A 26233-nucleotide genomic window follows, 5' to 3' on the forward strand; every position below is an offset into this window, starting at 1 on the left:
CAAGTCCCGATACATCTTTTTAGCCCCGGGATGGACCGAATATCGAGACTTATGTGCCTCGTCGAGCAAGGCGGCCTTGACTTCATAGAATCGTGGGATCCAAATTCGGCCGAACCGCGTCTTAAGTCCGGTCGCATTCTCTTCTAGATTATCGATCACACCTTTTAATCGTTCTCTCTTCAGGTCTTCCGCTCCGAGCGACTTTATTTGGGATTCGCGTATCGCCTCGAGTAATCGTGGCGTAACTATCATCTTCATGGATTTCACTCTTATGGGAGATGGATACTCTTTACGGCTTAACGCATCGGCTACCACGTTTACCTTCCCCGGGTGATAGAGGATATCACAATCATAATCTTTGATAAGTTCCAACCACCTCCGCTGCCTCATATTTAGGTCTTTCTGTTCAAAGAAATATTTAAGGCTTTTGTGGTCCGAGTAAATGGTGCATTTTGCCCCATATAGATAATGCCTCCAAATCTTTAATGCGAACACTACCGCTGCCAATTCTAAGTCGTGGGTTGGGTAGTTCGCTTCATGTGGCTTCAATTGTCGTGAAGCATAAGCGATAACTCTTCCTCTTTGCATTAGAACGCAACCTAATCCCTGGCGTGAAGCGTCTGAATAGACCACCAGGTCTTCAGTTCCATCTGGTAATGTCAAGACCGGGGGACGTGATAGTCTCTCTTTTAACATTCGAAAAGCCTCCTCCTGTTCTTTTCCCCACACAAATTTCTCTTTCTTTCTTGTCAATTTTGTTAAGGGTAAGGCTATCTTGGAAAAATCCCGTATGAACCTTCTGTAGTATCCCGCAAGACCCAGAAAGCTTCTTATCTCTGTCGGGTTCTTCGGAGAGACCCATTTCATCACAGCATCAATCTTTGACGGATCAACTAAGACACCCTCCGAATTTATCACGTGCCCCAGAAACTGCACTTCCCTGAGCCAGAAGGCGCATTTTGAGAATTTTGCGTAGAGTTTCTCATTACGGAGGACTTCAAGTACTTCACGCAAGTGCACTGCATGTTCGTCTTTGCTTCGTGAATAAACCAGAATATCATCTATGAATACGATCACAGACTTATCCAACATGGGTCGGCATACACGGTTCATAAGGTCCATAAATGCCGCCGGCGCATTAGTTAACCCGAAAGACATAACTAAAAACTCATAATGTCCATAGCGGGTTCTAAATGCGGTCTTTGGAGTGTCTTCTTCTCGTACCCTAACTTGATGGTACCCCGATCGCAGATCTATCTTTGAGAACCAACTCGCCCCTTGTAACTGATCAAAAAGGTCGTCAATTCTGGGTAAAGGGTAGCGGTTCTTTACGGTCAGCTTATTTAACTCCCTATAGTCGATGCACATGCGCATCGACCCGTCTTTCTTCTTAACAAATAAGACAGGTGCTCCCCAAGGCGACACACTTGGGCGTATAAAGCCCTTGTCTAGGAGGTCTTGTAATTGTGTCATTAATTCTCGCATTTTCGTGGGAGCTAATCTATAGGGAGCCTTCGCAACCGGTTTCGCACCCGGATTCAATTCGATATTAAATTGTACTTCTCGCTCGGGAGGGAGTCCCGGCAATTCCTCCGGGAATACATCCGGAAATTCGTTCACAATTTCGACATCTTCGAGCTTCAGGGAGCCTTGTTGAGTATTTATCACGTAAGCTAAATATGCTCTACTCCCATTAAGCACATACTTGGTAGCTTGAACGAGGGTACATAACTTCGCTTCCATCTTTCTTTCGCCTTGTACATTTAACCGTCTTCCACTTGGAGTTTGGAGAAGTATAGTTTTGGTTTCACAATTTATCTCCGCGTGGTTTTGAGACATCCAATCCATACCCACTATTACTTTAAATTCCCCCAAGATCATAGGTATGAGATCAATGGCAAATTCCTCGTCGTCGATGGTTAATTTACAATTCTTACATATTTCGTGCAGCAAATAATTTTTACTATCTGCTATTTCTACTTCTAAGGGCATCGACATTCGTTCAATCTTAAAGGAAGGATGTTGAACGATTTCACTAGAGATAAACGACATAGTGGCTCCGGTGTCAAACAAAACATAAACCGGTACAGAATTTATTAGAAAGATACCTTAGACCACATTTGGCTGGGACTTGGCTTCTTCAGATGTGATTTGAAACATTCTCCCTTTCGCCCTAGAACCCTCTTGCTTTTTATCTTCTTTCTTTGACTCTTGTGGAAGCTTTGGGCATTCCGACTTGATATGCCCCTTTTCGAAACAGTTGAAACAAGTCTTCGGGTTGTTCGGGCACTGATAAGACGAATGCCCCTCCGTGCCACATTTAAAGCACCCCTTTTTGCCTAACAAACACTCTCCGATATGGAGCTTTCCACACGTCTTGCATGGTGTAATCCCACCTTTCGACTTACCCTTTCTTCCTTGATCCTGAAACTTCCCCTGTTTAGATGGACTAAAACTTGCACCTTTTTCACTCGGTCTCTTTTCACCTTGCTCTTCTTGCCTTTTAATCTCGATCTCTCTATCCCGTGCTAAGTTAATGAGCTCCTCGAGGGTTTCACATTTCGAGGGGGTGATGAACTCTCTAATTTCTGCTTTTAGCACGCCATAGAAACGATTCATCTTCATTCTTTCGATTGTTACCAAGTCCCCACAGAATTTCATCTTGTCCATAAAAGTGTTTGCTATTTCATTTACTGATTCGTTTTTCTGTCGGAGGCGTAAGAAATCCTCCTGAATCTTGTCGATAGCCGACTGAGGGCAATGATATTTCATGAAGGGCCCCTTGAACTCTTGCCAAGCATAACTTGCAGTCCATCTTCGCCTACTTCCTTGCCGTGAGCATCCCACCAATCTTTCGCCTGATGGGTTAGTAAACCAGTAGCGAACATCACTTGATCCTCCTTATCGCACCGACTTCGTATAAACACCGCCTCTATATTCGAGACCTATCTTTGACATTCCACGGGATCTATTTTACCGTCATACGTCGTCGGATGGCATGCCATAAAATCCTTATAAGTGCACCTTCGTTCCTTACCTCTACCCTTGGATCCTTCGATTAATTCTTTCAATTCTTCGAACCTACTGGTCATCATAGCATCCACAACCCCCAGAACTCGGCTTTCTACTTCTTGAGCCAATCGTGGGAGATTGGCTTGCATAACCCCTTCCGCTACTTCCGTAACTTTGTTCTCGAATGCTTCTTGTCTAGCCGCGTCATTGATATCATCATTATCATCTTTAATATTTCTTGCATCAGCCATCTACACAATGTTATAATTTCGTTTAATACAAATCACAGACCTTCAGCATATCATTATTCCTTAATCAACATTTACTTAGTTCATCTCATGTCGTCCGGTTCATCACTTTTGATTATCACGAGTTCATTCTGGTTGTAATCACTAATCGTGACTACATACACTTATTAAGCCTTTTATGGACTCTACGTGGTCATAAAATAAGTTTTTAGATAACCCGGCAACACAAAACGTGAAATAAAAAAATAATCAACGGACTGAATTCCGCTAGCCGTCGCCGACGGCTTCATGCCCCGTCGGCAACGGGCCTTAGATATGCGCGTCGCCTACATTTGTCCGTAGACAGGAACTTAATCCGTCTACCAATATAGGGGCGTCGGCGACGGCCAACCATTCTTTAATCCGCTGCAGCTTCGTTTTTTAGCATTCTAACTCTTTTTCGGGTCCGTTTCCAGCTGTACGGTCCCCGGAATTTATTGTTTCGCTTCTCATAATTATTACTTCACATATTTAACTCAACTTTACATCTCAAACTCATTACATATACTAGCATTTATCGAAAACGTACATTATTACCTCCTTGGCGATCTTGGAGCGAGCACACTTTCGAACGAGCCATCGGTTTGAGTTCAAGCATCGCGTTAAAAGCTCGAATCCCTCAAACCTTGGCTCTGATACCAACTTGTAAGGTCCGCTTTTCTTTAATGTTAGATTACTCACAAAAGAATGATTTTTCGGACAACAAAGTATCTACTTGACACATAATAAAAATTTTTACAAAAATTGGGCATGACCCGTTCGTAATACGGACATGACCCCTGTTTTTGACATATTAAATAACATTCACATACGACCCTTTTGACATTAAAATATCCCCAACAAAAACAACAAGTTTTCAAATCTAAACTTTTAACAAGGTTTGACAAAGTAACAAGACATAGACCCAAAAGCGTGCATATGAACTTGCGGAAGCGCTTGATATAATAAGGCTTGAACATGTGCTCGCTCCGTATCTCCAAGTCGCCTGTAGCGGAGTCTTACCTACATTAACAATCAAAGTTTTAAAAAAATTAGTGATCACCCTAGTTAAATCATAATCCTTTCGTCTTAGCTTTATCCATACCAAAAATCAATCTTACTTTTACGCATTCGACTACCCAAATAGTTGGGTTAAGCATAAACACCCTCATTGAGAGTTAAGCATACACATTCGACCCATTTAATTGGGTTAGCATAAACACTCTCGTTGAGAGTTAAGCATACATGTTTGACCCGTTTAATTGGGTTTAGCATAAAACACTCTCGTTGAGAGTTAAGCATATACATTACTCTTCGTTCTATCCGCATAACGAAGTTTAGCTTTCACCTTCAATATAGCATTCAAAACTACCCGTTAAAACGGATAGCGTTCATCTTTACTTGACCCGATTTCATTTCAACCGGTCAACATATGGTGCTTAACACAACTTTCGTCAACATAACCAAATCCACAAAGGATTTGTCGCTTACTTGCTACTTGTCACATTTGTCATACAAAGATAGTTCTACATCAAATTATATATAAAAGAGAAAGTGTAACAAGGATTTGTATGCAACGAATCATACCTCGATCCTGTGCCCCTTCCGATTTCTTAGCACTCGAGCCCTCTCCCTTCACGCCTATATCAACATAATCATTCGTTCATTTAGTATCCCAACTTTGTTCCATTAACTTCCAAATTACACATAATGGTTCTTTCAAGCATTTCATCGAACACATGGCGGGTTTCGCATTTTTGGGACTTTTACCTATCTTGCTAAAACATGTTTTTAAACTAGTTTTCCATAATCATCCTACAATAATCAATCAAGCTTCGTTCCATATCAATTTATCTAATGTTTATACATCATGGGCAAGGTTATTCATCAACAATTCACACACATATAAATACTTGATCATTCTATCCCTAACAACTTCTCATAAATTGGGTCTTGACTATTTAACCAACGAAATTTGCTAGTAATCAGGTATCATTCTAATCTTACATCATAATCTTAACTATATTTCATAAATTTCATGTCATGCATTCAAGATTAGATCAAAACCCACTTCCTACAATTTATTAAATCATGAAATTGAACTTACCCCTTTCAATAAACAAGATAGGAGCTTGAGATTTCCTGATTATGCTTTCAATTTCTTTGAATTTCTTTAGTTAATCTTGTGAATTGGATTGAGCTAGGGTTTTTCCCCCCTTTGGCCCCTTGTTGATCGAACAGGACTCCCACACACGTACTGTGTGTGGGTTTTTTTTTTGTTAATTGTCATTTTATCATTCTCATTTTTAGATAGTTAAAGCTTTAGTCCCTCTATTTTCATCATAATTTAATTTAAGCATCACCTTTTAATTATTACATTTAACTTATGCATAATAAATATTTTTGGGGTGTTACAGAGGTGGGACACGCGAATAAGTTAAGTTCTTAAAACACTAAATCTCGTATCTTGAATCAATTGAAGTTTGTGTGAAAATTTAAGTGGATCGGTATAGTCACAATCTAGGTGAATCGTTTAGAACTTAAAGTGTTTATAGCTCAACGGTGCTAGTGATTTGTCATAAACTGATATGATCCTCTGACACGAACTCAAACAAAAATATTGTCTGTAAATATTTCTTTACTGCGTTATATTTTAGAAAATCACAAAAGGATTTACGGAGTGTTTTAGCATAAACTTTGTAAAAGACAAAAAGATTTTGTTTCTGCTTTATTTTTGACAACCGATGTCTGAATGTTGAGTTTCAAAATCTGAGTATGCTGAACATGTTTCTGAAAATAAACAAGTTCATTAATTTGAAATTTGAAGTTTTACATGAAAATTAAAAAAAATAGTTTGTGAAATCTCCAATGTCATTAATTTGGACTTGGATGATTATCTGAGAGGGTTTTGGATGCTGAATTGTCAGATATAGAGTTATTTCATAGGGGAGAGAGCTAGTATGAAATCCTGGAATTTTAAATCTGTCAAATGATTTTCATAGAGCCAGGATTCGATACTGGGATATAATAATCTTTAATTGTCAAATCTTTGTAAAAGCCAGATTACAATCCCGATAGCTGAGACTAAGGGGGAGTCTGAAGTCGAGCTCGAAGCAAGGGGGAGCTTGTAGAGATAGAACCAGGTGACGATCCTGAAAAGCTCGGAAGCTTAAAGAAAAGAGGAACCTGGAGAAAGAGTCAACCGAAAGGGGGAGCTGCTGAAGCCACTACAACAAAAATGGCTTTTTAGGACCTTTTATGTGGGACGCTTGTTAAAGAGGGTCCTAAAAAACTATTTAATAGGACTAATGAACTTTTAGGGTCTTTTTATAATATACTCTACTAAACCGGTGTCCTAAAAAACTATTTAATAGGATGGATGATATTTTGGGGTCCTATTATCATATAATTTAATAGGACACTTAAAATGTAGATCCTAATAAAGTACTTTATAAGACATTTAATTGTTAGTGTCCCATTATGTGGTACTGTATTAGGACACTTGATCATCTGGGGTCCTATTATAACACGACTTAATAGGACACATTGTAGTTAAGTCATAAATGTTCATTGTTATATGACCCTTTTTAGTCGAAGTCATATTAGAACTTAACTTAATAGGACACTTGACACTTGGGTCTTATAACTTTGAACTTTATAGGACGCTTAATCATTGTGGTGTTATTATAATACACCGTAATAGGACACTTGATATTTGAGTCATAAAACATTAGTTTTATGGGACACTTATTCGCTAGAGTTTTATTATAATATAACTTAAAAAGACACTTGACACTTGGTTCTTATAAATTTAACCTTTATAGGACGTTTAATCATTGTGGTGTTATTATAATACACTGTAATAGGACACCTATTATTTGAGTCATAAAACATCGGTTTTATAGGACGCTTATTTCGCTAGAGTTCTATTATAACATAACTTAATAGGACACCTGGCACTAGGGTCTTATAACTTTATCCTTTATAGGACGCTTAATCATTATGGTATTATTATCATACACCGTAATAGAACACTTGATATTTGAGTCGTAAAACATAAGTTTTATAGGACGTTTATTCGCTAGAGTTTTATACACAACAGGTCAAGCGACATAGTTTTCTATTTTTATGTGTAAATACTTTTAAAAATTTAACGAAAGTAATACAGTGATGGATCAAGCTTAAATGCTAAGTTGAGCACAAGTGAATCTAGTAGACCTGGTAAATGGGTTGGGTCGGGTCGGGTAGGGTCATGGGTCAAAACGGGTTCGGGTCAGAACGGGTCCGGGTCGGAACAGGTCAATTATAAAAAAGGGTTGTTTTGGTTCGGATCGAAATGGGTCCGGGTCGGAACGGGTCTGGGTTAGAATGGGTTTCGGGTCGAGTCGGGACAGGGTTTTTTTTTTTTTTTTACAATATAACTTTGGTGATCATACGGCCCGTAAGTACTGACCCGATAACCGAGAACCCATTATAACACTACCCTAAATATATACTCGCTATTATACCAAATTAGAGTATAGAGAAGCATTGTCATCTTCAAATTATATTACAAAATTGATAACGAGTTGATGACTTATCAACTGTGTATTTACGTGTCACGGTTTCATCAATTCATATAGTTAACGTAATTTAGTCCCACTAGTACGTATCTATCTTTTTTATTAATTGGTTTAGAAGCTCAAAGTTCATATTCAATGTCATTTTCAAGAATTGTCATTTTGATAAAGTTATTTTTTATGGAAACGGTACGGGTCGAAACGGTTCGCGTAGAAACCGTACGCGTCGAAACGGTTCGCGTTGAAACGGTACGGGTCGAAACGGTTTGCGTCGAAACAGTTAGATTCAAAACTGTACGGGTCGCAACGTTTCGCGTCGAAACTATTCGCGTCGAAATAGTACATGTCGAAACGGTACTGGTCGAAACGGTACGAAACTCGTCCCGACCCGAAACTCGTCTCGGCCCAAAACCCGTTGCAATTCGAAACCCGTCCCGTGAAAAAACCCGTGTCGACCCGAAACCCGACCCGAACCAACCCCGTTCCGATCCAAAACTTGCGTCGTGCCGAAACCCGTCTCGGCCCGAAACTCAGTTTGAACTGAACCCGTTTCGTGCCTTAACCCGTCTCATGCGGATACTTGTGCCGGCTCGAAACCCATTCCGATCCGAAACCTGCCACGTTTCTTTAAGACACTAACCCACATCGACCCATTTCTTTAATGTTGTCAACCCGCTTTGACCCGAAAATAACAAGAAGAATTTCAAGTGACCCATTGTGACCCATTTAGTTAAAATATTTTACCCAAACCAACCCATATAATTTTAAAAGAAACCCAAACCGACCCACTCGAAAGACTTTGGGTCAAGATAGGTAGAGGATCCTGTACAAAATGGGACTTTTGTAATTTTATTTGACTAAAGTTTCATGGTGGCTTGGAAGTCTAAAAGACAACTATGGATGAAATTTTGGGAGGAGTTAAACTTATTTTATTACTAAAGATGGCTTTTGCAAAAATAGGTAGAGGATTCTGTACAAAGTGAGACTTTTGTAAGAAGTGTGAGAAATAATTTGGGAGTGACAAGTGTCCTTTATCCTAATTAATTCAAAAGGGTATATTAGTAATTTGACTTTCTTATCATTTAATTGATTTCAAAGATAACTGCCAAAAAAAAAAAAAAAAACTTGCGATGAGTTTTTATAGGGATGAATCTAATTTTGAATTAGGAGAAATTTTAGGAAACATTATACATCTGATTCTTTTATCTTCTTCATCATCTTTTAATCGCAACATCTTTTAATCATATATTGTTCATGACGTGGTGTTTTAAACATCTGGATACATTGTTCATGGCGTGGTGTTTTAAACATCTGGAGACATTGACTATGATTCAAGTCATGGTGTTTTATCAGGAGACATTGTTCATGGCGTGGTGTTTTAAACATCCGGAGACATTGTTCATGGCGTGGTGTTTTAAACATCTGGAGACATTGACTATGATTCAAGTCATGGTGTTTTATCTGACTCAAATTCCAGATAAAACACCATGACTTGAATCGTCTATTTGTTTGATGATTTACAATGTTTTTTGGATTCCAGATAAAACACCATGACTTGAATCATAGTCATGGTGTTTTAAAATCTGGGAATATTTTGTATTGATAAAACACCATGACTTGAATCATAGATGTTCTGGGAATGTTGTGTATTTGATAAAACACCATGACTTGAATCATAGATGTTTAAAACACCACGCCATGAACAATGTCTCCAGATAAAACACCATGACTTGAATCATAGATGTTTAAAAAACCACGCCATGAACAATGTCTCCAGATAAAACACCATGACTTGAATCATAGTCAATTTATCCAGTTGTTTTAAAACATCATGCCATGAATCTGATTACAGTTCTCGTTATGATAATGTATGACGAAATATGCAACCAAAGACCTCCTATAATTAAGGTGAATCATTAATTCCTATATTTAAGGAAAAAGGAGTAAATATGGGAGTTTTTTGGTCGTGTATGATATGGTTACCATATTTCAAACATTGAAAAAGACACTATTGCCCTTTAATTTTACATAAGGTCCCTCTAATTAAAACATAATTTACATTTTTATACCCTATTGATCTCAACCATTAGATCAAATATCCAATGGTTTAAAACACTTCTTACCCTTCTTACATTTTAGACACTTTTTACCATATCCCTACTCTGCAAAAATATATTGAGAGGGAATTTTTAGAAAGGAGGGAGAGCCCAAATATTGATAAAATGTTGGGAGGGAAATCCATATTAACTTAAAGTGGGAAATTTGCAATTTTAGTTTAGGATATTAATTAAAGGAGGGAAATTTTCAATTTTAGTTTAGGATATTAATAAAAAATGATTTATAAGTAGGGTGGATATATATTATGAATTAATTGCTCTATATAGTATATATAAAATTATAGACTATAAACTCTAAACTTACATGAGATAAAATTTCTACTTTTAATAAATTATATATAGAGAGAGGGTTCATTGGAAAACATAAAAAAATTGGACATCAAGGAACAATAGATTTAAATATTAAAAATTCAACTTAACATATTAGAGCTTCGTCATATCATACAACCCTGCTATTAGCCTATCACTTGGCTACGTGTGATTATAGCTCATGTTGTTAAGTGTGTATAACTTGATTGTTGCAGTTTAAAGTCTTTGACGCCTCTTTTTGATGCTCATTTTGATGAACTATTTTAATTTTTTTTATTCATTTATAATTTACATCACACGGTTTTATTACCCAATAGTCTTGATATTGTGTGTTGATATGTTCTAATTTTGTAACAATTTAATGTAATCCTTTTATCATTCTGTTTACTTTATATAATTGTTCATATTACCAATTTATTTGTATAGCCATACCTGATGATACTATGTATTTGCACAACTTGTGAGGTTGAATATATAAACATCCCTTTTTGGTAGGTGTGTAAACGAGCTGAGCCTGAGACCGGCTAGGTCGAGCCGATTTGATTCTATTGACAACTATGCGTACCGCAATCTCAACAGCCTTTTCACACTGTTTTTGAACTAAATGAATGTCTTGGTATCTCAACAGTCTTTTTCCCGCTTTTTTTGAACAGTGCCTTTTGCACACTTACACTATATACATGCTTACACAGCCTTCTAAGTTCTAGCATACACAATTTATTTTAAATTGAAATCTTGTGAAAAAAAAAATCTATTTTAAACTCTTTTGTATGTGGTACACCATACCACATACCAAACTGGCGTTCAAAATGAACCTACCCTCCCTCGTACCGAATTTTAGGAATGCATCAACCGCGTACGGTGTACCTGTTTTTGTTATTTTGGTTTCCCTCTAAATATGATTTAACCTTTAAATTTTTATGCAATACTCTAGATAAATAACACAATAAAGAATTTATATATTTAAAATTTAAAATTAATACAATAAAGAATGTCACTAGTACCTAAGCCTTTTGTTGGTGCGATGCAATATATTTAGGCTGTAGGGTGTGATTGGAGCCCCCTAGGGGCTTTATCAGGCCATGTAAGCGACACGTAGGATCCACCTCAGCCATGGGGCTTTATCATGCCCCCTTTAAATTGCATGGTGTGAGATGGAGCCCCCTTTGCACACGTAGGATCCACCTGCCGTCGTCACCACCTGCCACCAACATCCGACGATGACCACCACCGCTATCCGCCGCCATCGCCATCGACTACCATCGCTGTAACACCCCCAAAATTCCACCTGCGGAAACCCCGCGAGGCGTGTTACGCATCAGAGTTCGAGCCACCAATCACATTGAACCAATGGTAAATATTTAAATAAATCATGACATTATTTTACCAACATAAGTTGTCAACATAACATTAATTCTCAAAAGTTGTGTAGCGGAAGCATGTAAAAAGTTGTTTAGCAATGGTTTGTATTAACGCTTAAAACCAATGTATCACATGTAATTTAATCCAAGAGCCTCGATCCATGACCACTCCAGCACTCCCAGATAGCAAGCTTCCCAATTCCGAGATACCTAACGACCTGCGAGCATGTAACACGTGTATCAGACAAAGCTGGCGAGTTCACAGTTTTAGAAAACGTTTGTTACCCGTTGTACGTAAAATAGTTCAATGACCAATGCAAGTAATATTGTTAATATCTCATTTCCGAACAATGACGGCTCCTGAAATACACGACTGCCCTTCCCACGTACTCCTATCTAGTACTGGGCCAGACTGGGTCATTAGTTCACCTCCGTCCTCTACAGGCACGGGGTGAGGGTGCCAAACCTAAGTAGCGCTACTAACTAATACCCGATGAGGGACTTACAAAAGATGATAGGTGAGAATATTAACCAATATACCCGTTTTTACCCAAAGACTTATCCCCCCCCCCATGGGATACCCACTGACTGTCCCCACCCACTGGGACGCATGCTCGAATGTAGTGAACTCACCTTTGTTTTGCTCGGTAGACTCAATTACGCGTTTCACACAATGATCAGTCAAACCCTATTGTGGTTACCAGAAGTAGTCAGTTTCATGTATTCATAGTTCACATACTAAATTTCACGTATTGCAAAAGAAATGAGCGACCAACATATCACGTCACGTATGTCATTATTAAACCTCCTGGTCATGGTACAATTATAGTACAAGTTCATGTCGCAACTCGTACATCGCATATTACATAACCCCTAACGTCTCATTGCACTATACGCGCGAGGCACCACAAAAATGATGTACATACATAAATATCTCTACAACACCTAAACAGTTTTGCCATTTGCAGGATTATCATAAGGTTCTAAACACATGCTTCATTGATACGCAATACGCCTAAAATGAATCGACCCATGTCACAAGAACTCATCAGCCCATTGCACCAGTTAATATTTGAGTTACAACCCTTAAAGCCCAGCTGTGCCTTCTAGATTAAGTGTACAACCCATTCTGAAGTCCAGCTTACAACCGCGACCCATTCTTCGCCTAAGGGCCGCGTATATATATGACTTCATGACAGGTTGGGCCCTAAAGCCAACATACGCATTGATGTGGGCTGAGCTGGTGACCCGTGGTCATGCAACCCAGCCCAGTTCGCAAGGGATAAATGCCCCGCATCCAAAGACCTCTCGGCCCTATTTGATTTTTTTTTTTTATTACTAATGCTCGATCACCAATGAACCGACCCACATGATTCGTTCCCACAATTAACCTCACTGCATTTATTAGACATGATAAGCCCACCTTCACCATTAGTAAAATATTTATATGATTTGATCAAGCACATGGCCGTCATTCCTTGTTCAATTGTCAAGTTTCATGCAACCATGTTCCTACAATCCTATTGGACCCTTAAAGCTATCCTTTCTTGTTCAATAGTCAAGTTCCATGCAACCAAGATCCTACAATTCTATTGGACCTTTTAGCTAGTTACCTATTATGATTCTTTTGTTGTGGCATGCACAAGTATAGCATCATACATACATACATCGATATCCCATGCACTAAATTATCAAATGAAAATCAATATATTGATTGTCAGTGATCAATCGATATCACTGTTACCCTTTTTCAATAAAACATTCATTTAATCATCCCAATGATAGCCCTATATTGCTAGTTCACACAAATATATCTACACCAAATCATAGCCCACATACAGCATCTATCACATGAATATTATTCGGCCCTATCAAAAACATTTGCAACCCATATTCAAATTGACGGCACATCATACTCGTTCATAATTTAATTTAATGATCTAATATGGCCGATTTATTAATGATCTACGGGGCGTGTATCGAGGTTTCTAAATTATTCGGCCCTATCAAAAACATAATTTAATATATATGCACCAGATTAATATGGCACCAATTCCTTGCATAAGCCGACATATCAACATCGTACCAAATCAAGAGTATATAAGAGAACAATCATCAGTTAATGGCTAGCATAGATGGAGTTTACTAACCACAAGTCTTGCTGAAACAAAGTGATGTATCGATGGGGGAGAATGGTTTCTCCTGCCGCACGCAACTAGAGGGAGGTAGGGTTTGTATTATCCAGTGCCCACGAGGGTTACGTATACATGTATATACATAGACAATAGGTTGGGCCGGTTAGGTTTGCTTACTAACCTAGTGGTTTGGGCCGGTGGTCACCCACTAATGTGGAATAGGTTTGTTTCTTAGAAAAGGGGTGATAATAATTAATTCATTGGCATGCGGCTTATACTTTGATTTTATGTTACCATCAAATGCTATCTTAGGCCATGATACACTTACAAGAATGTGTGAAACAATGAACTGACAAGTTAAGAGTAACAGATTCGGATAACTGATGTTATGTGTCGGTTATGTGTTAGAATCCTATTTACAAGTAAATCAATTATGCTAATGGGTTTCCAACCAAACAATACACACATTGCACAGCTATAAAGCACCTTTGCCAGAGTCACGGATCGAATAGGTAGATTAAAACAGAAACAGGGAAATCACTAAATCGAAGGTACTAACCTTGAAATTTCGGGTTGTCACATCATTCCCAACTTGAAAGAAATTTCGTCCCGAAATTTGACAAGTAAGTACGAGTGAAGTGGCAATTCAAGATTGCTGCGGATTTTCCCCAGGTGTTACATCATCCCCAACTTGAAGAGGAATTTCGTCCCGAAATTCACCAGTGATAATCATGGTTGGTTCCACCTCTTGAACCATTGAGGGTACTGAAGTTTCAACGGATACTTACATTCCTATGTAAATTTCGGTCCACGTATTGAGGTTTAACAAATCCACACAATGGTCATACAACTTATACTAGCGAACCTTGACTCCTTAGTCCGTGTTTTCGATAGGTTCTCTGATAAATACAACTGTTCCGATGACTTCAGATTTCGACAAAGGTATCATAAGGGTTTCATCAGACAACACAGTCTTACATCCATGGTATACATACCATTACGACTAAACATCAATTAGTCCGGGTTTGTGAGCCATGTCACCGTTTCCTTCTGGTAATTCGAATGTTCCCACGCGTCGAAAACTAAGATTACTATGTTTACTATAGCGTACCGCACCCTCCTAGGGTGATACTTTCGATTATGACACATTCGTCCACATCAAACTCCCAGAGTTTCTTAAGCTCATCAGTTTTCCTAACAGTTACGCATTGCCATCAAACAATTCCGATCTAGACAGTCTTCAAGAGTTTTGAGCTCAAGTCCTGGACCTGTGATTAGGTTATCACCCACCTTAATTCAACAAGGAGATTAGCGTTACTGTCCAAGCGATGCCTCAAACAAGGTTATATGCATACTAATACGGTAACAGCTGCTGTAGAACTCACCCAAAGATAAGCGTCCTTCCAGTTCTACTACAGTTAACCATACACATGCTCACAGCATGTCCTCGTGTGCAAGGATGGTTCGTTTACTCTGATCGTTTGCCCCATGGTGATACGAAATGTCTATGCCTAGACGTAAGCCGAGGATATCGTGTATTGCCTGTCATAAATCAGGTATAGCTCCAATATCAGAAGTAACAAAAGTTGGCACCTCATGCCTGAGACCGCCTCTCTCAGATGAACATCCACAGTTTGTGAAGACCCACTAGTTTTCTTGATTGCAAGAGAGTGTGCTGGTTTCGTGAAACAATTGACGATCACCAGGTGATGTCGGTTCCGTTCTGAGTTTTTAAGTAAACCAATGACAAATTCATGGTGTTTGTTTGCGTTCCCATATGGGTGTTCCTGGTTACTGCTCAAACAAGTAGGTTTCCGATGTTCCACCTTGACCTTCGCACATGTCCAACATCGTTCATATGTAGTGCTATGGGCCTTCTTGCCCGGTTATCCATACGAGACTTAAAATCTTAATATCTCCTATCAAGTCCAAACTGCTGGAACATCGGAGTCGGTGTACTTCGCTCAGTATGAGTTCCATACGGTTGCTGTATAGTGGAATCCACATTTGTTCCATGAGATAGCGAATAGCGTCCGCCTTGCCAATAGTTGCTCCTCCATGCCTTGCATGAACTCATCTTGTGAATTCTCTTCCAACAGGTCTTCACTTCGAACAAGGTGAGTCTGGTCAAGTGTGTCAGAGTGGATAGTGAACTGCAAGGTCGTGCACGTTCAGGTCTCTCGGTCGTACTCATCCAAAAGTTCCATCCAGCGTTCTCATCAACTGATAAAGCTTCCTTCGTGGCCAGGGTACATGGGAGGCCCTTGTGATCGGTCTAAGTAACGCGTTCGGTACCGCCCAAGTAATGCCTCCAAGTGAATCCAAAGACCACGATTCCTACTACCGGTTGTGTGTGTCGTGCTGTTCTTCTTTGTAACTCCATTACGTAAGTCGTCACTCTCTTGTGTGGCGTCGACGTGTAACTGGGACTCCGATTCAAACATGATGATGTATCACTGTATTACCCACACCCTCGGGTAAAACGATGCTCAGCGCTTTGCAGAGTTAAGATTCGAAAGTTGGAAAGGCGTCCTCCTGTTCTGTCTCTCGTAATCACATCACTCGGCTGTACTGGAGAGATCTAAGTTACGTGACCTCCGGAATCCTTGCGATTAATCTGCGGTAACATCAAGCGGGACCAGGTTATCGTTGTAATCTCGGGGAATTCTTCAGTGTCGATCAGTTCCCAACCAAAACGAGTCTTAGCGAGATCCACGTGCATCCCTGCTCCGTTGATTATATGACCTACCAAAGACGCCTCTCGAACCCAGAAGTTACATTCATCGAGACTTCGTGCGGTATGGCTCCTCCCTTAGGGCTCTTCTAATAAAATGCAAGAATGTTTGTGATATTCTTTTCTCTTGGGAAAGATTCGATACGTCCTCGAATAACATGGTTGGTTCACATGATACGTAGAGCTGCGGGTGTGATGACCACCCCAAGGTCTTGGGATACAAAGTCGCATGGCTGAATTGCGTCGGATATGTCGCTTTAATAATCTTTTCCCCCTGGACTTTCATCTGATAAAGCTCGTTCCTTGCAACTAGTCGACGGGTCGTCAATACACGGTTATGGAAACAGTTCCTTGGCTGTCGCCTTGATGAGTTCCCGTTAATCAGTACACACACCAAGAAGGGCTCATCCTCCCGGATGCATCTGGGGCTTTCCAAAGCGAAAACTAGGTCTGACAACCTTCTTGCCGAACAGTTCTCATAGTGGCTTATACTGCTCTTGCACCCCTTCTGATGCAAGACGGTAAGAGTACGAGTATTCGGAGCTTCCCCTAGTCGTGAGATCAACGAGTTTTTGACTAATAGTTGTGGTGATATGCCTGAAAGTTCTTCGAGTTGCACATTGAGATTAGTCACAACAATTGATAGATCCTCGTTTCTATCGTTCTTTGTCTGATTATTAGAGTTAGTTGCTACTACAGTGAGGTCATCCTTTCATAGACGCTTTCTGGGCTGTCATTACCGACATGATGCAAATCTTCTCACCACTCTGGTACTTCAATGCATAAAGTGACGCTAAATTTCTTCTCACATGGTGCGTCTGAGTGATTTGTCTAGTTAGTGAACTATTACTGATTACTATATCGTAACCACCCAGGATAGTAGGAGTGAGACCAGTGTCGCATGCCTGTCTCCCGTAGGGTCGAGTTTGTGTCCCAACTAACATGTGTGGTCGCAGTTGACTTGCCATCAGCCGGTTCCAATACATGCCGAAAGCACCTTCATTTCCATACGGTAGGCTACTATTACAAGTACCTGGGTGTCACGAATACTGTTGCTCTAATGTTGGTGCTTGAAGCCGAACGCCACGTTCTTCCACCACAATGCCCCTCTCTTCACACTTCGTGCCGAGTTCCAAGGTACTACTCGTTGTGTTGGAATTTACACATCCCACACTAAAATCGGTTGTCATTGCTAAAGTTCAGATTGGTTTGTAACAGTTGACTCCCACGAGTCGCTGGCCAGAGTTAAGTTTTAGATTGAAGTCAGTTCGCTGGTGTCCGTTGCTGGTAATCGGGGTCGTCCAAATACTAAAATCGGTAGGATACCACACTCATCCTTTTGTCCACCATTCCAGCAAGTGATTCGAATTATTCCCAGTGTGTTTCGAGAGTGTTGCAAAAGTGATCGCACTTCGAGGTTTAGGGCGTTAGTGTGTTGGGTCCAAACAAATGAAGATAAGTGAGGAAGGTAATAATCATTCATTCGACGCTACCACATCCAACTCAGGGACGTTCGCACAAGCACCTAACATTCTACACAGTTTGCTAGGCGTTCTGATGAGTGTTCAGGCAATGTTTGTTGACATCGAGGTTCGTAAAGTTTGATGAGAAGTGAAAAGTTCGTGTTTCAAAAATTTGTGTTCATGTAAGAGTCACTCACTACTATGCCTCCTATAGGCTGTTGTGTGTCACATTAATCAAATAATAGAAGTGAAAAGCCGTGTACACAATGGGGGGTAAGAATACTTGGTACATTCCGTACCAGCTTGATAGGCTGCTAAAGCCTCAGCCACGCGGGTGTTGATTAGGTCGGTCCACTCAGCCTGAGTCATGGTGATGTTGCCACGTCCGTGTCCTCGTTCACTCATGTTTCTATAGTTGGGAATAAACCGATTTGGAAGTCGAAACAAGATGAGAGTCAAGTATCATACTGATATTTATGTACCACTAAGTTCACACATAGTAGGGCAGAACCCTCCTCACGCTCGATAAGTCTCACTGGGACTTGCATGCACCCCGCGTTATTATTAAGTGTGCACCCATAATAATAAGGCAATTTGCATGCTTATCTCAGTGCTTCTTAGCTCGCGCTCAAAGTTTCCCCCGTTCAAACAACACAACAGATGATATCACAGGTCTATGGCTCGCATGAGTCGATGTGTGGGGTCACGCTATCAAGTCACTATGGTGCTAATTGTTTCAGTTCATATACGTTGCGAGTGTGCGACTGTTAAACAAGTAATGTGTAAAGTGAGAGAGAAACGAACCTTGCAATCTGGAGCTGAGTGTCATGATCGATTTTCGAAGTTGTTCGGTTATAGTCTGGTTTTATAAAACGTTTTAAAACCTAGTTCACTATAACCAGTGGCTCTGATACCAACTGTAACACCCCCAAAATTCCACCTGCGGAAACCCCGCGAGGCGTGTTACGCATCAGAGTTCGAGCCACCAATCACATTGAACCAATGGTAAATATTTAAATAAATCATGACATTATTTTACCAACATAAGTTGTCAACATAACATTAATTCTCAAAAGTTGTGTAGCGGAAGCATGTAAAAAGTTGTTTAGCAATGGTTTGTATTAACGCTTAAAACCAATGTATCACATGTAATTTAATCCAAGAGCCTCGATCCATGACCACTCCAGCACTCCCAGATAGCAAGCTTCCCAATTCCGAGATACCTAACGACCTGCGAGCATGTAACACGTGTATCAGACAAAGCTGGCGAGTTCACAGTTTTAGAAAACGTTTGTTACCCGTTGTACGTAAAATAGTTCAATGACCAATGCAAGTAATATTGTTAATATCTCATTTCCGAACAATGACGGCTCCTGAAATACACGACTGCCCTTCCCACGTACTCCTATCTAGTACTGGGCCAGACTGGGTCATTAGTTCACCTCCGTCCTCTACAGGCACGGGGTGAGGGTGCCAAACCTAAGTAGCGCTACTAACTAATACCCGATGAGGGACTTACAAAAGATGATAGGTGAGAATATTAACCAATATACCCGTTTTTACCCAAAGACTTATCCCCCCCCCATGGGATACCCACTGACTGTCCCCACCCACTGGGACGCATGCTCGAATGTAGTGAACTCACCTTTGTTTTGCTCGGTAGACTCAATTACGCGTTTCACACAATGATCAGTCAAACCCTATTGTGGTTACCAGAAGTAGTCAGTTTCATGTATTCATAGTTCACATACTAAATTTCACGTATTGCAAAAGAAATGAGCGACCAACATATCACGTCACGTATGTCATTATTAAACCTCCTGGTCATGGTACAATTATAGTACAAGTTCATGTCGCAACTCGTACATCGCATATTACATAACCCCTAACGTCTCATTGCACTATACGCGCGAGGCACCACAAAAATGATGTACATACATAAATATCTCTACAACACCTAAACAGTTTTGCCATTTGCAGGATTATCATAAGGTTCTAAACACATGCTTCATTGATACGCAATACGCCTAAAATGAATCGGCCCATGTCACAAGAACTCATCAGCCCATTGCACCAGTTAATATTTGAGTTACAACCCTTAAAGCCCAGCTGTGCCTTCTAGATTAAGTGTACAACCCATTCTGAAGTCCAGCTTACAACCGCGACCCATTCTTCGCCTAAGGGCCGCGTATATATATGACTTCATGACAGGTTGGGCCCTAAAGCCAACATACGCATTGATGTGGGCTGAGCTGGTGACCCGTGGTCATGCAACCCAGCCCAGTTCGCAAGGGATAAATGCCCCGCATCCAAAGACCTCTCGGCCCTATTTGATTTTTTTTTTTTTATTACTAATGCTCGATCACCAATGAACCGACCCACATGATTCGTTCCCACAATTAACCTCACTGCATTTATTAGACATGATAAGCCCACCTTCACCATTAGTAAAATATTTATATGATTTGATCAAGCACATGGCCGTCATTCCTTGTTCAATTGTCAAGTTTCATGCAACCATGTTCCTACAATCCTATTGGACCCTTAAAGCTATCCTTTCTTGTTCAATAGTCAAGTTCCATGCAACCAAGATCCTACAATTCTATTGGACCTTTTAGCTAGTTACCTATTATGATTCTTTTGTTGTGGCATGCACAAGTATAGCATCATACATACATACATCGATATCCCATGCACTAAATTATCAAATGAAAATCAATATATTGATTGTCAGTGATCAATCGATATCACTGTTACCCTTTTTCAATAAAACATTCATTTAATCATCCCAATGATAGCCCTATATTGCTAGTTCACACAAATATATCTACACCAAATCATAGCCCACATACAGCATCTATCACATGAATATTATTCGGCCCTATCAAAAACATTTGCAACCCATATTCAAATTGACGGCACATCATACTCGTTCATAATTTAATTTAATGATCTAATATGGCCGATTTATTAATGATCTACGGGGCGTGTATCGAGGTTTCTAAATTATTCGGCCCTATCAAAAACATAATTTAATATATATGCACCAGATTAATATGGCACCAATTCCTTGCATAAGCCGACATATCAACATCGTACCAAATCAAGAGTATATAAGAGAACAATCATCAGTTAATGGCTAGCATAGATGGAGTTTACTAACCACAAGTCTTGCTGAAACAAAGTGATGTATCGATGGGGGAGAATGGTTTCTCCTGCCGCACGCAACTAGAGGGAGGTAGGGTTTGTATTATCCAGTGCCCACGAGGGTTACGTATACATGTATATACATAGACAATAGGTTGGGCCGGTTAGGTTTGCTTACTAACCTAGTGGTTTGGGCCGGTGGTCACCCACTAATGTGGAATAGGTTTGTTTCTTAGAAAAGGGGTGATAATAATTAATTCATTGGCATGCGGCTTATACTTTGATTTTATGTTACCATCAAATGCTATCTTAGGCCATGATACACTTACAAGAATGTGTGAAACAATGAACTGACAAGTTAAGAGTAACAGATTCGGATAACTGATGTTATGTGTCGGTTATGTGTTAGAATCCTATTTACAAGTAAATCAATTATGCTAATGGGTTTCCAACCAAACAATACACACATTGCACAGCTATAAAGCACCTTTGCCAGAGTCACGGATCGAATAGGTAGATTAAAACAGAAACAGGGAAATCACTAAATCGAAGGTACTAACCTTGAAATTTCGGGTTGTCACAATCGCTGCGACCCGCCATCGCAAACCACCGCCACCCTGACCGCTACCGCCACCCTCCGCCGACCACCACCACCATCCTCCACTGCCACCACCCGCTACCGTCGACCACCACCACCCATCATCGTCGCCGCCACCACCACCCGTCGTCACCACCATCGACCACCATCGCGCCACCCGCCTACACCGACCACCGCCACCCCGACCACTACAGCCACCCTCCGCTGACCACCACCACCATCCTCCGCGGCCACCTCCCGCTACTGTTGACCACCACCAATATTTTTTTTTTGCTTTTTCGGATTTCATTATTTGTATTGGAGTTCAAAATTACGATTTTGTACTCGGTTCAAAATAAAATTAGGCTTTTTGTCCAGCTAAAAATTATGATTTTACCCTTAGTTTAAAACTATGATTTTGCCCAGTTCAAAATAAAATTATGATTTTACCCTGCAGCTCAAGATTATGAATTTGCCTTCAATTTAAAATAATGAGTTTGCCCTCATTTAAAAAATTACAATTTTCCCCTGTTAAAATTTGTAGTCTTGTCATCGTTTTAGTTTTTTTCCCTAGATCAAAATTACGATTTTGCTCTCAGTTCAAGAATATGATTTTGCCCCCTTTTCAAAAATTATGATTTCGCCTTGAGTTCAAAATTACGTTTTTACCCTTAGTGCAAAATAAAATTATGCTTTTGTCACTAGCTAAAAATTATGATTTTGCCCTTAGTTTAAAACTATGATTTTACCCCGATTCAAAACAAAATTTTGGTTTTACCCAGCTTAAAATTACAAATTTGCCCTCAGTTTAAAATTATGCGTTTGCCTCATTTAAAAAAATTACGATTTTGCCCCAGTTAAAATTTGTAGTCTTGCCATCATTTTTTTTACTATTTTTTTGCAAAGCTATAGTAGTTTTTATTTTACTTGGTTGACTCAATCTAACTTTTGTGTCAATCAGGTGTCTAACACTAGCTCATTGTTTCTGACAAATTACTATTTTGCCCCCATCTCAAAATTACAAGCTTGCCACCGTTTTTTTTCAACTATGGTAGTGTTTTAGTTTAATTGGTTGACTCGATGTATTTTGTGTTGAGATCGTTTTATAAGTAGTATGTACAAGCAACTAAAATACATACGTACGTGTCATGAAACTAAGAAATATTTGGTTTAGCGCCCCGCAACACGGGCGGAGCATCCAACTAGTTTCATTTACATTTTCCCTCCCATTTGTTTCCAATTCCCCTCAAAATTTTATTTTCCTTATATTCCCGCTTGTTTCCGTTCACATTTTCCCCATCTCATGAATTTCTCACCCTCACAAACCCTAATTGAACCCCAAGTCTCTCTGTCAGATCCATCTCGTTCCCTAACTGATACCTTCCGGTGCACCATCGCTGCCCTATTGAACCGTCGTTGCCCTCTAGTGCACCACGTCTCTCTTGTTCGCTACAGCCCCTGTGTGCAATTGTCCACTAATTTTATTCACAATTGTCTAAGTACCTTTGTTGTGGCTAAATCTCTGTTTTTATCTGCTCATTATGATGTTTAGAATATGTGCATACCAAGGGTTTAATGAAATGTTTGTGTTAGTTTTCCCCTCTAATTTTATTCACAATTGTCTAAGTACCTTTGTTGCAATTGTTGTTGATTGTGCGTAGGTTGAGTTTGACATGGTGAAGGTTCATGTACTTACAAGGGATAAAAGTTGGAACTGTTGAACGCGCTTCAGGTTATAGACAAAACACTTTTATTTTTTTACATATACCGTCTTTTTTGCTTCTGTTTTGGTATATTTTTTCCCATAATTTAGTTGGTTAGGTAAAAATATATGCAGGTTACCGAGTCATTCATGCCCAAGGGACTGCAACTGTTGTACTCTTTGATTCCATAGTGGTATCCTTTGTGTAACCTGTTGGTTTGTTGTTTCCCTTACACACTTTTTATTCCAATTCCAGTTGTCTTCATATTCAGTCCTACTTGTCAAGATTGTTATTCGCTTTGCCCTCCAGGTTTGTTTTACCATCTCGCTTTGCTTTCCAGTGGTATTGTTTGTCTTTACTTTTCCATTTAGTTGTATATTTTTAGTTTAGCGTTATGGTAACCTGATCTGTAACCTGATCTGGTGATCTTTTATTTTTTTTAGGATAAGCCAATCCCTTAAAAAGGTCCTTGCATGTGAAGTCGATGATATAGAGTCATTTATGAAAATTATAAACATATGAAGCCAACAAATACTCTGATTTGAAAACACATTCAATCTAACATAAAAAAAAAAATAGTGAGTTGAGTTGAAGTATTATATTTAAATATATATTTAATTAAATAATTGTCCATTCAGCTACAAAAGTGTATGTGTCTTTTAGATGAAAAGGAAGCAAAGTATAAACTATGGACAGGACACGGTGCCATGTTCCTCGGTGTGTTTTTATCTATCTTTAAGGTGAAGACTTTGTCAGAATTCAGAACCATCCAATATATACTATAGTTTCACAACCGCACAGGGAAGCCATCATGAACCACTTAAGGGTAAATAAGTTATATGCATATAATTTACAGGCTGTTAAAGGCCAGTTTACGGCTGGAAATGAAGCTGCAAACGGTTGCAATTGCGCAGCCGTTTGCAGCTGCGTTTTCCGCCATTTAAAGGCCCGTATACGGCTGCAACTGCGCTGTTAAACGGCTGTGATTTCGCATCCATTTAATGACGCATGTGCAGCTGTAAACAGACTGTTAAACGGCTGCAAACGTGCCGTTAAATGGCTGCGAAATCGCTGTCGTTTGGGGCTGCGTTTGCAGCCGTTTAAAGGCCAGTTTACGGCTGCAAACGCAGCTGCAAACGGTTGCAATATCGCGGCCGTTTGCCGCTGTTTAAAGGACCGTATACGGCTGCAAACGCGCGTTTAAGTGGCTGCGAAATCGCTGCCGTTTGCAGCTGCGTTTGACGGTTGCAAATGCGTCGTTAAACGGCTGCGATTTCGCTAAAGGTGCCTGTTTCTTGTAGTGTTAGTTTTTTTCTTTGTTATTATGTTTTATTTACGGTTTTATACTGCTTATATTACTATTTAAATCATTATTTTGACGTAATCAGATGTATTGATGTTAACGGTGCATAGAGTTTTCAGAAGACTAAAAAGAATATTAGCTTAACACCATTGGTCTGCTTTGGATTTCGACTGACTTTATCACCAAGGGTCCGCTGGAGGGTCCTATAGAGAATAATGGAAAAGGTAAGGAATTCAGCTATGCGGACACTCTTTCAACTCTAACAAGCCATGGCCAAAAGCTTTCAAAGAGCATGTAGGTGGATTGTCTCTGGAATTGTGTTTTCACAACTTTAGATCATGCTTCTCACATGGTAAGGTAGAGTATATATATAAAATTCTTAGAAATGGGTTTATTCTGGGTCATACTTTGCCTTTTAGGACGGGTCAAATGGGTTGAAAGTGACCAAAGTTCATCAAATGCTTACTTTATAAATTGCTCAATTTAAAAGCTTAGATTAGTTTCAGATAGTATCGTTTTCGTAATCATATTGTGTACATTTTCTTTGTATCTTCATTAGAAAAGGGACAATATATACTAGCTTTTGTTTTAACAAATCAGAAGCTCTTAATTTTCAGGATGGGAATCTTTGCTTCGGTTTGTAAAGAACAACATTGCAAATGGTAGTAAAGAAGTTGCTCTTGCTACACTAGGTTGTTTGCAGTTAACATTCCTCTCTTATTCACCCAAGGTAAGTCTACTTTTCTTGGGTCATATTTCTAGATCTTTTTTTTTTTGGTAAACTTTGCAAAGGGGTGTATTATGATTGTTAGAACACAATTAAATGGTTTTCTTTTATTTAATCATTTTGTTTGTGTGCAGGCTAGTACATGCCATCTCGACCACCAGCAAATGATCTCACAAACCGAGTCTACATCCATTTACATATCGAATGCCCTAGGTTCCTCATCCATCCTTATCATGGAGGTCCTCAGCCTTACCTTATACCAACCATGGAGTACATGGACCTGTTGGTGGCGTTTCTTAGCGTGGTAGTCATGGTTTCACTGCTGGTCAGGGGAATGCAATTGACAACAACAATCATTTAACTAGCATGAAGATTGTGAAAGAGGTTCATAAGCGCAATGAAGTTTTGAGTTTTTATTCAAACGTTTATTAGTTATTTGTTTTAAATATTTAGACTTAGGTTGACACTTATTTGACATTTGTTTGAAACATTTACATTGTGTGGAAGATGATCAAACTTTTAATTGAAGTGATTATATTATGATTCACTACATGTTAAAGTTTTATTCTTATTTTTATGTAAATAAATAATAATTATTATTAAATAAAACTAATGTAAGAAACGTCAATTTTTGTGGCAAAAATTATGTGCCACTAAAGGCCTAAGAGTTTGTAGTGGCAAACAAAAAAGTGCCACTAAAGGCTTTAGTGGCACTGCTTTTAGTGGCACTTTTTTGTGTGCCACTCATTCCTAAAAGGGTCTTTAGTGGCACTTTTTGGGTTTTTAGTGGCACATTTTGCATGCCACTAAATGGCCTTTT

General features: G+C 39.5%; 1 protein-coding gene and 2 long non-coding RNA genes across 8 annotated transcripts; 1 reads left to right on the forward strand and 2 right to left on the reverse strand.

Annotated features, from left to right (window-relative positions):
• Positions 1–2109: 2109 nt before the first annotated feature.
• LOC110881523 lies at positions 2110–3263 on the reverse strand. The gene is made up of 2 exons (XM_022129752.1): positions 2978–3263; positions 2110–2858 (listed from the first exon to the last, which is right to left on the reverse strand). The coding sequence occupies exons 1-2, from the start codon at positions 3261–3263 to the stop codon at positions 2110–2112; spliced, it is 1035 nt and encodes a 344-aa protein (XP_021985444.1).
• An 834-nt stretch (positions 3264–4097) lies between these two features.
• LOC110881644 lies at positions 4098–5521 on the reverse strand. The gene is made up of 3 exons (XR_002559834.2): positions 5386–5521; positions 4866–4919; positions 4098–4301 (listed from the first exon to the last, which is right to left on the reverse strand). It is a non-coding gene; the product is annotated as an uncharacterized LOC110881644 (long non-coding RNA).
• Positions 5522–22948: 17427 nt separating this feature from the next.
• On the forward strand, positions 22949–25941 carry LOC110884904. 6 transcript variants are annotated; one of them, XR_002561678.2, is made up of 7 exons: positions 22949–23412; positions 23518–23692; positions 23827–23961; positions 24047–24209; positions 24772–25038; positions 25304–25416; positions 25548–25941. It is a non-coding gene; the product is annotated as an uncharacterized LOC110884904 (long non-coding RNA). The 6 variants fall into 6 exon arrangements; XR_002561680.2 differs by lacking the exon at positions 23827–23961 and having other exon boundaries at positions 22952–23262; positions 23342–23412; XR_002561682.2 differs by lacking the exon at positions 23827–23961 and having other exon boundaries at positions 22953–23412; positions 23518–23552; positions 23639–23692.
• Positions 25942–26233: the final 292 nt, after the last annotated feature.

The sequence above is a fragment of the Helianthus annuus genome, chromosome 10 (assembly GCF_002127325.2).
Source record: "Helianthus annuus cultivar XRQ/B chromosome 10, HanXRQr2.0-SUNRISE, whole genome shotgun sequence".
Taxonomy (NCBI): domain Eukaryota; kingdom Viridiplantae; phylum Streptophyta; class Magnoliopsida; order Asterales; family Asteraceae; genus Helianthus; species Helianthus annuus.

Bases quoted from the DNA above. Each gene is read 5' to 3' on its own strand.
- LOC110881523 (XM_022129752.1), bottom strand. From the start codon at position 3,263: ATGGCTGATGCAAGAAATATTAAAGATGATAATGATGATATCAATGAC. The intron at 2,859-2,977 runs GTAAAATAGATC...CTAACCCATCAG, and splicing joins CCATCCGACGACGTATGACG to GCGAAAGATTGGTGGGATGC.